Genomic DNA, 14,663 nt, shown 5'->3' with positions numbered 1-14,663 from the left:
CAGCAATTCAAGTGTAACAGTAATTCCAGCACTAGTTTAAGATCATCTCTAAAAATCCATGAAGAAAATAAAAATACTATAAAAAATAAAACATTTTCTAAGTCTCAAATTAAGTGAAAAACAACCTGAATGACTTGACAGAACAGCAGGTGACAGCAAATGACAAAAACATACTGAAAATCGTGATAGAAGAGGAATTGAGACATTGAAATATGTACCATTCAAGACAATAATTCTTATATACAGAATACAACCAGCAAGTAAAACATGAAATGAGTTGTTCGAAGAGTGCAGATAGCGTTATGGACTCGTCAAGTCAGTGTTGGGAGGGTTTACAAAGAAAGGGATGTGACAATTCATGTGAAATGATTGCTTTTGCCTCTATTTCTACAATTAGGATTTGGGATATGTTTATTGTGAAGTAAATATAAATGTAGCTGTACACATTTTACAGCACACTTAGGGCCTGATTTACTAAGATCTCATGTTCCTTCCAAAAGTTTGCAATATTTGGTTTACACCCGACAAACGATACGTCTGAATAATTTAAGCCTCTGTCATCTCAACATTTTTTCCACGGGTGTAAAACCACGTTCTCTACGTATTCGTTGGTTTCCTGCGTCTCCTTCTCATCACAATAAGAGCAGCAGTTTCTCCAGATTTGCGCACCTGATTAATACGTTCCTATCAGTCGTACTAAAATACACACCGATCACTTCTCCGGTTGCTTCTTTCAGGTTTAGTAAATATCACTGAGGGTGCTAAATTGTTCTATTTGCATTTCCCCTCCCAGTATTTTGCACGTTCAAGTTGAAACGCCCAATATTACATACGCATGCAGGCAAACACGCAAAATGGACAACGTGTGTTAAATTGCACATTTGAAAGACGCGATCCTCGCTGCACGTCGTCAGTAAATCTGCTTGGAACTTTTTTTTGCGGGTGGTGTGGAGTTTGCAGGTGATTTTACACACCAGACTTTTAGTAAATCAGGCCTTTAGTCTGCAGTTTCCACCCAGACCTCGTACAGTTTCTCTCATTTGTTAAGATTTGTGTGTAGTTACAAATGCAAATGTAAAAATGCCACATTTATTCCCTCTCTGGGTAAACCCTCGATATGTCCATTGACATTAAGTAACCGTTTATCTGATAAAAAAAAAATAAAAAAAATAATTAAGCTGCCTAAATTCAATACAGTATAACCATTCCACTGGTATCATTATAAAATGATAATGCATATTTGCATCGTCAGAGTTAAGGTCATAAAATTACACAATCTGATCGAAGGTCAATTATCACCAAGAAATGTAACTGTATATCAATATGTAATATTTTAAGACCAATACGTATTCTGATCATTAACATTCAACAACCTATAATGTTATTATCTAAGAACCTGTTAATACTTTTGAAATGCATTTCATTCATTTTTGCTACTTTAAATTCAGCTTTTTTGTACCTTCTATTGTACAATACATACATGTTCATCAACCATTCATTTTAAAAACATCAGTGGCTTTTTTTTTAGTGGCATTGTTTGATGTACTTCAAGTTTTCGACCAATAAAATATGGAGATATTTCATAAAGGTGCAGTTCACCCATCCACATCCAGTATATGAAGCCTTAAAAAAAAAAGAAAAGAAAGCTAAACCCAAAACGACCGACAAGGCTGGCTACAATTATTCGTATCTGGGAAATCTTTTATGTGATTTGAGTGAACTGACCCTTTAAATGACCACATTAGTTTGACAGTGTTAAAAATACATTTAAATACAACTTACAGTGGTGAATGAAAAGTGTTGCTTTAAAACCATCACAGCCACACTTGTCCTTGTGCTGTGACCGAGGTGTGTTTACAGCCTGACGTGAAGACGAGCGCCTGACGGCACATCAAGCCCTGAAGCTCCAGCTTCTCTGAAAAGGCTGGAAGGGTTTCTTGAGGTTGAAGAACATGAGATGAGGTTTCAGTCGTGAGGTTTTCTCAGGTATGACAGCAGCTTTGCTTTCCTCGGTGGGAAATCGACTGTGGTAGACCTCGGGGTAGGACTTCTGGAACTGACAGGAGGAAGAAATGCAGCTTTGTTGCACAGTGCGGTATGTACACACAATTTCAGGGTCAACAATAGATCCTGTATTTACATCTTTAGTTAGTTTACTGTACGGAATCGCGGGGCTTTGGACACGGCGTCAGCAGTTTTTACAAATACCACTGAAATTAGACAATTCTGAATAAATTCATCAAATGAACTTATTTCAACGTCAACTATTCTATTTACAAAAAAAGTGCTGCACGCAAAATGTGCTAGCACACACACACACACACACACACACACACACACACACACACACACACACACACACACACACACACACACACACACACACACACACACACACACACACACACACACACACACACACACACACACATCCACACACGATTTTGGTGGACGGAAGGTAATGATGTAAGCCACTAATGTTTTCGGCAGCACCGAGCTCACGTTGAGTCATTCCAGCGGTTCAATCGTGTGGAGCATCGCCACAACAGCTGCCGCAACACGCAAACAGATAATAACATTTCAGGATATGAGCAATTCTGACATGTTGTTGAAGTCACAACAGAAACACGCTCACCTTGATCTCTGCGTGCCGGTCCAGACGCTGCTCTTTAAGGCGCCGACTTAAAATCTGACGTCTCCTCCTTTTGTCGAAATGCTCGTGACACTTTCTGCATCTAACTTTTCCCTGATCAACCGACGACAACGCTAAATATCTTCAGACGTCGGGAGGAGGCAGCAGACCTGTTGCTGCTCCTGCCCGCGCTGCCACCCACATGCTGTTGTGGTTGTCATCAACTCTTCAGCATCCAGCACCTTTCCCTACCAGCTCTTGCGACATACCAACTTCGGGCATGCAAAAGCATTGTTAAACACAGAGGACTCGTGTTCAAAGGCTCACTGCTTATTGTCTGAGAGCACTTAACTTTGCTGTAATCAGGCTCATTTTCGATTTCAAAATGTCACTACAGTGTAGGCGTACCTGTTTAAGTCTTTTCCTCTTGTCCTTCACGGGGAGTTCTTTATCCGCAATCAGGCCTTCCAGCAGCTGCTGCAGGGGCGTCTGAGTGCCGATCACCTTCTGCTCCTCACACTCCACTCTGCTGATGTGTTTACAAAAAGCTGGAGATGCGCTGAAGTCTGTATCTGAGCCTGCATACTTGATCTGAGGGAAGACGCAGGGAAGATGTTGGATTCATGTATTTGTTCAGTGATATACTGGTGTGAAACAAACTGATATTACCCTGCTGTTTTTTTTTTTTTTTTAATTTAAGTGAAGCAAAGAACAGGACATTTTTCTACTGCATCATCATACATTAATAATGTGTATGATTGAGGAAATAGCCCGTTCATGAGTCCACAATATAACCTCAAGTTGAAATGTTTTACAAAACGTGTCGCCAGTAATTCACAGCATTAAATTCAAAGAGAACCATGTTTTCAGTTCTCTTCACAGCGTGGGATGTGTCAGCTTCTGCATCCGCTGTCGGACTAAAAGATAGAAATCAATCAGGTCTTCACTTAGAGGCCAAACAATGTTGGACACGGACCATCAGTACAGTCTGTGTTCCACATTTCTTCATGTGCTGGCCAAAACTAAACACATGCTAATCAATACTGTGGGCACGGAGGAAAAAAAACACAAAAAAACAGCCCCCCTCCCCCGAGGCCGGACAAGAGAACAGAGACGAAGTCGGAGAGACAACTGTCCTACAGGGTCTGTCTCTGTTTAAGCTCTGCTGCTGCAATTTCACACCAGTGAATCGCTCTGCTCACAGATTAGCATGAGTTTTTCTTCCAGTCCTCTTCACTGAAGTGTTTCTGCAGTATTTCCACCATTATCACCTCCCTCCTACAGTTGTAAAGACACTACAACCTGCTGCTGAACACACTTAAACTGTATACCTCTTACAGATGGAAAATAAGTCCCATCTTTAATGCTACTACACCTACTGTAATGCTAATAAAACAAATTAAATTTAAAAAAAAAAGGTAGTGGGAAGCAAAGGTGACTGGAAACCCAATAGAGTTTTGAATATGTGATGGTGTTTCCCATAGCAACAGACACAGAGCAAGTACAGGGGCATCAAGTTTCAATGCAGCAGGGAGAGTGTTGTTATTAAATATCATATTTGGATTAGCAACACTGTTGTTGTTGATGTTTAAATTGATGTAATTTCTTTCATTTTGTTTCATATGATAACAGGTGACTTCCACAAACACAGACACAGAAATATATGTAATGTCCAGATTTTATGTTGGCTTAATTAATATATCAATTTACCAGAGACTGTATACATATTCCACACTTGGCAAGATAATGGAGTTAATCTGGCACCTAGTCTTCACGAATGACGCTCCGCTATAGCTTGGTGCACATGGATTGTGGGAGGCTGCTGCTGGGGCACAAAATGGGTGCACATCACTCTGGTGTAAAAACAAAAAAAAGCAGCTGAAGCAGCTCACCTGCACAGACCTCGTATGCGTAATGTCACTTATCACCTCTTTCATTCACGGTCACATTGTAACTGTGGAACGTGTGCCAACCTGAGCTCTTTTGAGGTGGGACAGGTGCTCTTCGACCTGGCAACGCAGCTTCGTAGGCACCTGGAAGATGGTGCTGTGGTGCTCCATCAGGAAAGTCACCAGTTTGGTGGCGAGTAACTCGTCCACGTCCATGTCGTCTGCTGAGCCCAGAACGCAGTGAGAGAACACCTGCACCATCTTGACAGAGACCACAGTGAGAGATGGATAAGAAACCAGCTTCCAGTGACACAATAACTGTACTCGTACATTACACAAATATTGGGGTTGTAAACAACGTGATGAGCACCTGTCAAATAAGTCCAGCCCATAGATTGTATATAAAAGTGGACATAGCTTCCGGCTCTATAAAATGAGGTCAATGCAGAAGCTGTAATACCGCCAGGTGCCGCTAGAGGTCGGCTCCAAATAGACTGCTTAATAAACTTCTCTCAAAATTCTCAGACAACAACATTTTTCCACAAATTTTCTGCATGTTATTCGCTTAATTCAATCTTCCAGATTAGTGTTCTGGCCGTCCATCTGAAAATAATCCCGTCATTAATGATAAAATACACCTCAAAAAGCCGGGTTTTGGGGGTGTGTGTCTGTTTAATTGACAGGCCTTTGGTGCAGTCAGGTTACGGCTATCGGTGGACAGGAAGTAGTATCGCCGGGTTTCCAATCAGATCGAGTCAGATCCCCCACTTGCCCAAATATGGTCACTACCGGCTACAAACTGCTCGGGACTACCAAGATGGGCCGGCCAAATTTCGAACTCGACGCTTTATAACGGACTTCCCAGAAACCAATGGGTGACGTCCAGCCAACTTTGTGAGGCTTATATAATCAGAATTTTGTATGCACGCAGTGTTCCACATAGGGCTTGTATTTATCTCTTGTCACAGCTTTCAGATGTGCGCCACAGCCTACAGGTGCAACTTTCATCCTCTGACCTTCCTCCAACGACTTTGGTCACAGTACTGCAGGTGTAAGGTTTGGGAAGAGATAATGAAGTGAACCTTGATCATCATGATAGTCTTCTCAAAGTCAAGAATAAACTTCGATGCTGAATGTTGATACTCCGTTTTTGCTGAACAACAGCTGAAACCATGAAAATTGATGCATCTAACAGCCTGGGGCAGAAAATGCACAGTGTGCATTCCTGGCATATTCTGATGTGGTAGTTGTTATTCAGCAATAACCCTGCAAAGTTTTACTTTGGCTTTACTTGTAACGTCTTCTGTTGATGTAGAGATGGTTTTTGTTATTTTTATAAAAGATCTAATTCACCTGCAGTAATGTGCATTGTATTATTCCCCGGATTGTATTTTCTCGTGTGTGTCGAGAAGTGAGCACAAGTCTGGTCATGAAAGTCATGAAAAAAAAAATCAAGCTTTTCTTTTCTCTCTCTGTTCACTTTCACAGATCGAGGCAGATGGCTGCCCAGCTGTGATCCTGCAACTGTTGGAGGGTTCTTCCTGTTAAAAGGGAGCTTTTCCCGCCTGCTGTTGCTCATGTGAAACTTGTTGAATTTTTAGGTTCCTCTCTACAATACTGTAAAGTTCTGTTTCGAGGAGCTTTCTATGTTAAGTCCCCCGAGATTACTTTTGTTCAGATTTGGCGCTTTTAAAAAGAAAAAGTATTGAATCTTTTGCTTAATCTAGAGTTGACCAAATGTGTTGAGGCGGGCAGGGAGTTGAAAAACAAACAAGGTCTCAAACTGAGACAAAATGTTCACGATAATGATTGTGCTTACAAACACTGAACTTCTATCTACATTATGAGTAGGCTACATTTTCCTTCCACGTAGAAGCAATTAAGTAGCTTTGCTTTTCATGCATGTAAATTTAAATAATCTTGAACAAGCCATTAGCACTGAATACCTCAGTTATTTTCACATGATGGCTTTGGCAATATTTTTCATTCATGTTGTATATTTGTATAATCAGTATAATTAATTCATAGTAAGTAAGTAACAAGCATTCTGCAGCTGTCGTATTTATACTGCAGGACTTGTTCACCAATCACATCCAGGTTGCACATCATAGGGAATGTATTGCTGTGTACTGCAGATTCTGATCATTTATTGGGAGGACAGATTTGTCCACCTCCCAGAATCCCGCTGACTCTTAACAGGCACAAATGATTCTGGACAAACAGTCTCCCTCCAGCTCCACTCTGCACTTCGACCGGTGTTTTTTTTTCTTTCTCGTACCCAGTCAGAGAGGCGATCCCCTGTTGTGATCTAATACAACCACACAGCAAACTATGGTATACAAACAAAAAGTCGAAAATGTTCTCTATTATAAGTAGGAATGTGAAGAAAAGTGAACCTTTAGTACCAATTTGATGTCAAAATTCAGAAAAGTTGTTTTCTGTGATATTAGAAGTACAACAGCCATACCATAAGTACCGGTGATACGGGACAATAACAGCCACGTGTGGAATGGTGCGGCAAATGCAAGTGCTGCAAGTCGTGTGTGGAGATATTTCACGTTTAAGTCGACGATCGGGGACAAGTTAGACACCCACAACCCAGAATGCAAATGGAGTCACAGATCATTTATAACAAAAGGAGGAAATATCTCAAACTTATCTAAGTGCCTCAAAGACAGACACCCAGATCTTCAAAGACTAATTTGTATCTTGTTTGGGTTACTGAAGTGACAGCTCATAACTTCAGCTCAGTGATTCTTATAATGTTAGTTGTGTTAGCTTTGTGTGCTCCACAAGTCTCTGTGCAGCTGTGTGTCCAGCATCCTATTAAATAAAAGGTCATGTGGATTTGATTATGTATTTTCTGACATTGAGAATTGTGGAAATTCCATGTTATTGGTACCGACTACCAAAATTCTGGTATCGTGGCATCGCTACTTAGAAGCTATATAAAAGTAGCATTAACTGCAGAACGGTCATATTTGCATCATGCAGTCGGTTCATCACACTTTGCCGTCAGGATATCATGCTGATTTATGAGATTTTCCCAAAACAACTGACCTTGGTAAACCAGATGATACTACAAAGGTATGTAGCAAATAAACTGTAGGGATGTTTACCAGCGTGCGGGTAGCAATGGTGTCATTGAGTGGAGGCAGCTGGGGGTTCTGGCAGACCCGGGCCATGAGACGCAGTAAAAGCTGGAGACGTCTTCGGTTGGGGGGTGGCAGTAAGAGACAGCTGAACTGAAGAGCTTCAGTGGCTACCTCCTGCTCCTGCAGCAGACCTGCAGCGATGCAAGAAAAAGGAGAATTGCTCTCTGAGGGCAAACATATGTTCTGGACAGAATGAACAAATATGTATCTGTAACAACACAAAATGCTGTGGAGGATCCACAATGTACGGAACTCACTGAGAATGTTGACAAAGACTTCATAAAGATGGAAGGTCAGCAGGGGTTCTTTGCGCCTCTGGAAGTAGTCTGCTACTGTCCTCAGTACATCCCTCTCGAAGCCTGGGTACACAGGCTGTTTGCTTTCTTTGCCATTCGGCCCTCAGAAAAAAGACAAAGACAGTTGTTGATGCTTTTCACAAGGAAAGACAAACAATCAGAAGTGTGCAGCAGTAAACAGCAATAGTGAATGAAAGTTAATGTGGAAGACATTTGCATAAACACACAGTGCTTTATAAAAAGATACTTCTAAGTTACAACAAACCAGCCCCAGTTTTTCAGCAATAAGTGTATACTTACAGTTGGCCAGGCATTTCATTGCTGATATCACCCAGTACGGCATGTCCTCTGGAGATGAAAAGCACACAGGTGAATCATATTACTTTTGTAAGTTGCAACAAAAACACAAAGCTTGTTCCAGTTGTGAATGTGAATTGTGAATCAATGCACCGTACCCGCTTTGTTCTCCAGTACGACTATGCCTGTTTTATTAACACTGAACACATTGTGAACTATGTGCTCGCCGTTCACGTGTGCCGGGTTTAAAACTCCATCCAGTGTTTTCAGGCCCAGAATTCTCTGCAAACTAAAAGAAAAAGAAAAAAAAAGCTGAACAAACAACAACAACAACCTACAATCATCATTAACAATGGAAGTGTTTTATGAGTAAGTTGAAAGGGTTACATACTGTGAAATTGTCATTGATTTCCAGATGTGGTCCACTTGTTTTGATGTTATCTCCTTCCGCCGTATGAGCTTGCATTCATGCACGTCTCCAATAGCAACACTGTGCCTTTTATTCCACAAATCTGAAGTCTGATCAAAATGGAGATATAAAAGAGATTTCTTTTAAATTTGAACTAATTAAGTAAACACACAGTTTGCAGCAATCTAAAAAAAAAAACTGCATTATTCAAGAAATCTTACCTTGTAAGACTTCAAAATGGTTCATGTTAACAATGCCTGTGTTGATTCTGTGTCGGTGCTAGCTCAATGGTGACTTTCAGACTGTATTTGGGGTTTGTACCTTTTCCCCTCCATATATGTAAATGTGGTGGAAATAAAACAGGGTTCCCACACGAAGTATAATTCTCTAACCGTCACTGGCTTCAAAATTTATTTTCCATGACTTATAAGGAAAACAGTTGGCCTTTGTGCTGACTGGACGTTTTTTTAACTGCTTAAACAACAAACTAAGCAACATAGTCAACATTTAGTCAACTATTACTGCTCCAGCACAGCAGATATGGGCTCCTGGGTCAGTGCTGATGCTTCTATTAGCTTTTTGCTGTTGTTGTGGCTGTGAAGGGCTCCCTCCCATGAAAGATCTATATTAGTTTTACAAGGCTTACTTTTAGCTTTTCTGCTATCTACCCAATATTTGAAGTCATTATTTTGTAGCCGAGTTAATGTCAAAATTGTTCTGGCATGTTTGCCTTCATTAGCATCTACAGGAAAAAGCATGGCTTGACTGAAGTGATTGTTGACAAGTGTTAGGAGGATAAAAGCATTCAGGAAACACATGAAAAACATTTTCATAAATGGCACCAGCAATTTTAACTTTCTCCAAATAAAACTATTCCATGATTTGGCCAGAATGATAACCAACTTCTCTCGACTTTCCATGTCTGGAATAGACTTTTTATAATTTCATGATATTCCAGAAATTCCTACGCCTGTGGAAACCCTGAAAATATTAGAAATGTCCATCACAGCACAACATTAAAACCCTACCTCAGATCAGAGAAACAACTGCAGCTGCAATACTAACATCTACAAGTAAGGACATATTTTTGTTTGGCCCATTTACTGCATTTCATTATGTTAAACTTTAATTTGAATTTCTCAGTTCTGTATAACCCGGAGAGCAGAATCATGCAAAAGACCGCATTCGCTAGTAATTGAAACAGGGAAGTTACTTAAAATGATCTAATCTTGCCGTTTGCTGTTTATTACATTTGCATAAACTTCCACTCTTCAAGCACAGCGTGAGTCAGTGAAAAGCTGGAACATGTCTGTCTCTTTCTCACCATGACAGCAGACTTCAGCGGTGCGAGGTTTTCCTGCTGAGGCAGTTCCTCGTAGTCATCCCAGCGGATGAGTCTGGGCAGGACACTGCTGTCTCTCAACATGGGTCTAGTCGGAAAAGACTTGAGTGGAGACATTGTGGGGAACCTGGAGAGACAGACGAAAGAACTGGATTCAGCTGAAAGGGGACAGAGATGTGTGAAGTGGCATGGATAACAGTACAGGATGACTAAACAGTACCTGTACAGATGGCCATTATCTTCAAAGTCCTCTGTCCCATGGTGTCCCTTGATGTCTTCGATGACATGAGCCTTGAGGAACTTCTGAAGCAGCTGCAGGGTCTGGTAGCGGGTCACCTCAGGTCCAAAGTTGTAATTTGACCTCAGCAGCTCGTGCAGATAATCCACGGCCTCTGATCCAGTGAAACTGAAGTCGTAGCAGCGGAAGTGAGCCCAGTGCCTTTTCAGTGGCATGCTTCCACGGAAAAGTTTAATGGTTTCATTCCACTGCACAACAGGGAGACACACAATGTGGTGTTGGAAATAATGTTGCAGAATGTTAAACAGGATCAGATTTGTGCGGATGGTTCCAAAGGCACTTTGTAAACCAACGAGCATTTAGTGAGTCATTTGCGATCAGTTTAGTTTAACATACTGTCACACATAGCAGGCTAATATTCCACTGACAGTATTAGTCTGTTAAAGCCCAGATAACAGAAGCTTTTACATTGAACAAGTTTCTGTTTACATTATATATATGAGCATCAGTTATACCACAAGGTGGCTATGATTTCAATGAATTATTGATTGCAAGAAAGACACTGTTATGGACATTTGTATTGTTGAAATCATACCAAGCCAGCTCTGAAACAACTTTATTCTCCTCTCGTGAGGAAAAAGAAAGCACGCATGTATCATAACAAACTCTATAGTCTCATTATGGTGTTTTGCATGGTGCAGAGGTTGTGAAATATCAGATCTCACAAGTATCCCGCAGGGTGGGAGAGAAATTAAAGAAGCAGACAAGAGCAGAGAGAGAAAATGAGGCTACATGAGGATATTGCAATTTCGAAGAGTCCCGAACTGTGAGAAGCAAATGTTGTTAAGGCAACGAGAAGAGCCAAATATACAATAAGAAAAGATTTCTGCATATTGCAATCTGAGGGATTCTTCTACAGCTTATGTTTGCAGAAAAACGTGATTGTGCTTACTACTGTGTACTTGTAACATGTTTTTTTTTTTTTTTTAATAAACTCCAACATTATAAATACCAGACGACACAGATATATTACACAAGAGTTGAACAGAATAGTCAGAAGTCTAAAAAAAAAGATCCAAACCTGTATTGAATGCACGAGGCACAATCCAGTTGGGAAAGGGACACATGAAGGACTGGCTAGAAAGCTGGATAATATCTTTCTGACTTAAAACCTGCTTCTAAAAAGCATTGGCAGACTCATCCCAGCCAATTCAGCACAAGTCGTTTAAGCACAGACTGTGTTGGGACTGAGTATTTGGCCTTTTTCACTCAAGACATTTCAAAATGTCACAGAGAAAATCAGAGGTGTAAATAATAAACTCAATGAAGGCTCAATCCCATGAAGTTCCCTCTGTTTCAGTGTCCTGCTCGGGGTCACACTGTGGTCGACACTTGAAGGGAGCAGAGCTGATGTTATTAGTAACACCTAGGTTTTTCTACAAAGCAAAAAAGCTTATCACAGGCCTGACGTATTATAAATATGGTGTAGGTTGATATTGTATGCTACAACATAAACATAAATCCAATAGATGTTTCTGCATAGTTGTACAGATTGTCATGTCCACGGCCTGGACATGGGCCTACATGTTGCGGAGAGCTTTTACACGAAATAAAAACGCAGCTGCGTTCGTGCCTTGTTGCACATGAGGTGTAAACACAGTGAACACACATCATTATCCTTAAACTGCGAAATCCACGTTAAAGAAATGCAATTACTTCCAACGTATCTGAACACTGAGCGACTCATATGACCTAAAGAGATAGTGCCTTTGTTGACAAGTGAGTTAAGGACTCTTTACATTTGAGCTGTTATGACATCTATTTTATTTTTTTTTTTAATCTTTCAAAAGACAAACTATCAGACGCTTTAATTCCCCTCCTAAATACGTTAACACATAACTAGCCACGGTGCAAGACTGAAATGAGCGAACACCACGTTTATATTGTAACGTCAAGACTTAGTGTTAGTCAACACGTTTAAACGTCACGTTGCTAAAGTTTCAAAACTGACTCACCAGCTTCGTCGCCCTGTATGGACCAGGTCCGATAACTTTACCTTCCATTCTGATACCGAAAGCCCACTTTAGTCGTGTGGAAACATGGAGATATCGAGCTTTTACAAGCTTGTCAGAAGCTTTATTTGCAGAAGTAAACAGGAGACGAGCCCGAACCGGAGCGTTGCTGCCAACTTTGAATCTCGTGCGTCACATCAATTGGAGGGCGTGATTGGACAGCGAGCAGATCACGTGACCAGCAGGAACGTAGCGCGCATGAATGGACGTAGTAACACAATAGACGCTCAACTGCTACAAGGAATTGCGACAAGAGCCGGACTATTGTTTAGTATTTGTTTTAACATTTAATTCATTGTTCAGCATTTTTCATACGTGCTTTTATTTATTTGTATAACATCTAAAAAAAAAAAAGAATACACTCAATGTAAATATAATTTACAATTGCATACAAATGTTATTTTTCTTGCACAAGGTTGGATCTGTCACTTCTTGCATGCACGATAATACAACCATCCCTGCTTAATTCAAATGATCAATGTTGATTAATTGAAGCTAATGACTGTGGGATGTATACCTCTTATTTGTGGTTTCATGTGAAATCCCATTAGCCATGACACTTTGGGGGTTTCATTATTAGGGATACCAATATAAAAACATGTATGCTGATGTATAGTGTGGATGGTTCTAAGAGGTTGAGGCAGTTTAGATTCTGTAATACTTGAAAGGCAGTATGAGCTTAATATCTATACCCAAATGAAAAGCAGATGGTGACATAAGCTTTTAACTGAAGCCATAGTACAGCTTTCCGGATAGACTGAAAGCATGCTAGGAGTGATCAAAAGGTATCAAAAAGATAGTAGGGAGTAAGTGTTAATTTGAGCAAGAGTAGACGCCCCCAGGGTCCCTGGATAAAGCAAATGGAGATAATGGAGATGGAGCTTCTTTAAATTTGAGGAAGATCAGTACGGTTAATGACTAACAGTTAATATCTGCAAAAAGGATGACTGCATTACCCCTAAGCCTGCTTTCCAAAATGTAAACAAAGAGAGTCCTATTTTCACAAGGAAAACACCCTATAACAAATACTAAATATTGAATCTTTTGTTAAAAGTGCATTAAACGAAAGAGTCAGGGTGGCAGAAAATGTATGCATATTCATAATAATCTTTTTTTAATTACATGGTAGAGATAAATAACCCTTGCTATCAACAACACAGTCATTAATAATGACTAAGGGAGAGCGATACTGGGAGCTGGAGAGCTAATAATTCAGGGCCTTAACATTTTACAGTGACTGCATCCCACGTCCAAACCCAGACAACAACCTAACACTTGTATCATCTATTTCACCAGCTGCTACATTTCAACAAACCAATGACAAAAAAAAAAATCATAACTATTTCATTACAGCAGCAGACGGTGAATGACATGAGGTGCTTGATACTTCACTATCATTTGCACAATGGTTTTAATCAAACAGGTAATAATTAGAGTGCCGTTATCTTCCATCTGTTGGCTGCAGCAACAGGACAAAGACAATCAGCAGGTTCAAAACAGAGGTGCTAAAAAATGATTTCACAAATGTGTCCTCATAGCGCAACGTCTCATCTATCGGTCGAGGCAGATGGCCGCCCACCTCTGAGCCTGGTTCTGTCGGAGGTTTATTCCTGTTAAATGGAGTTTTTCCTTCTCTTTGTTGGAGGTTTTTTCTCCTTTATAGAGGAGTTTTTTTTTTTTTTCCCTTCCAGCTTATGTGGGAATTGTTGAATTGTTGGGTTTCTCTGTATAATATTGCAAAGTCTTGCTGTAAGGACTTTAATGTGTTAAGTGCCATGAAATAACCCATGTTGTGATTTGGCGCTATATAAATAAAATTGAATTGAATCTATGACTTCTCACTAAAAGGTCACGGCTATAGCGAGGAGAGGCAGAGTTAGCTGCAGTGTCTGGTATGGAAACCAGCTATTTTTTTTTTTTTTTAAGATTGCCAAGCGCACATTCGGCTGCCTGGAACTGCAGTGATGACAAAGGATGTAATATTTGCTGTGATTCATTGCATTGCGTTTGGTAGAGTTGTAGTTGAGAATTTTTAGAACAGGTTCATTAACATCAGTGTTTACTGAGTCATTGTTATAAAGCCGTTATGTACTCTCCAATCTAAAGTTTGGATTAGGTTGAAGTAAAAATGTCAGTTCTGGCTGGAGTTTTTCAAATCTCACTCTTGCTGGGGGATAAGAATAAAGAAACTTATTGAACTTAAAAATTCTCCCAAGTGTTTCTTATCCAAAGGGGCCAAGATTTTTGATGTTTGCCTTCCAGTTTTGCAGCTATTCAATTTGGCGATGTTGTTCAGGTGGAAGTGTAAAAGAAATTGCAAAGCGCTTTAGAGG

The 14,663-nt window shown here is 40.3% G+C and overlaps 1 protein-coding gene across 1 annotated transcript; it reads right to left on the bottom strand.

Moving 5' to 3' along the window:
- Positions 1-1,160: 1,160 nt before the first annotated feature.
- Positions 1,161-12,321, bottom strand: depdc1b (DEP domain containing 1B). The gene is made up of 11 exons (XM_069693052.1): positions 12,274-12,321; positions 10,241-10,506; positions 10,003-10,147; positions 8,661-8,788; positions 8,428-8,558; positions 8,273-8,320; positions 7,934-8,074; positions 7,641-7,807; positions 4,606-4,782; positions 3,041-3,223; positions 1,161-2,056 (listed from the first exon to the last, which is right to left on the bottom strand). Exons 1-11 carry the CDS (start codon positions 12,319-12,321, stop codon positions 1,892-1,894), a joined length of 1,599 nt encoding a protein of 532 aa, XP_069549153.1. The 3' UTR covers positions 1,161-1,891.
- Positions 12,322-14,663: the final 2,342 nt, after the last annotated feature.

This window comes from Brachyistius frenatus, unplaced genomic scaffold (assembly GCF_029030835.1).
Source record: "Brachyistius frenatus isolate BFR_SWC_R1_liver_20210118 unplaced genomic scaffold, ASM2903083v1 Contig_14, whole genome shotgun sequence".
Classification (NCBI taxonomy): Eukaryota; Metazoa; Chordata; class Actinopteri; family Embiotocidae; genus Brachyistius; species Brachyistius frenatus.
The sequence above is the reverse complement of the archived record's forward strand: the minus strand, read 5'-3'. Positions and strand labels throughout refer to the sequence as shown.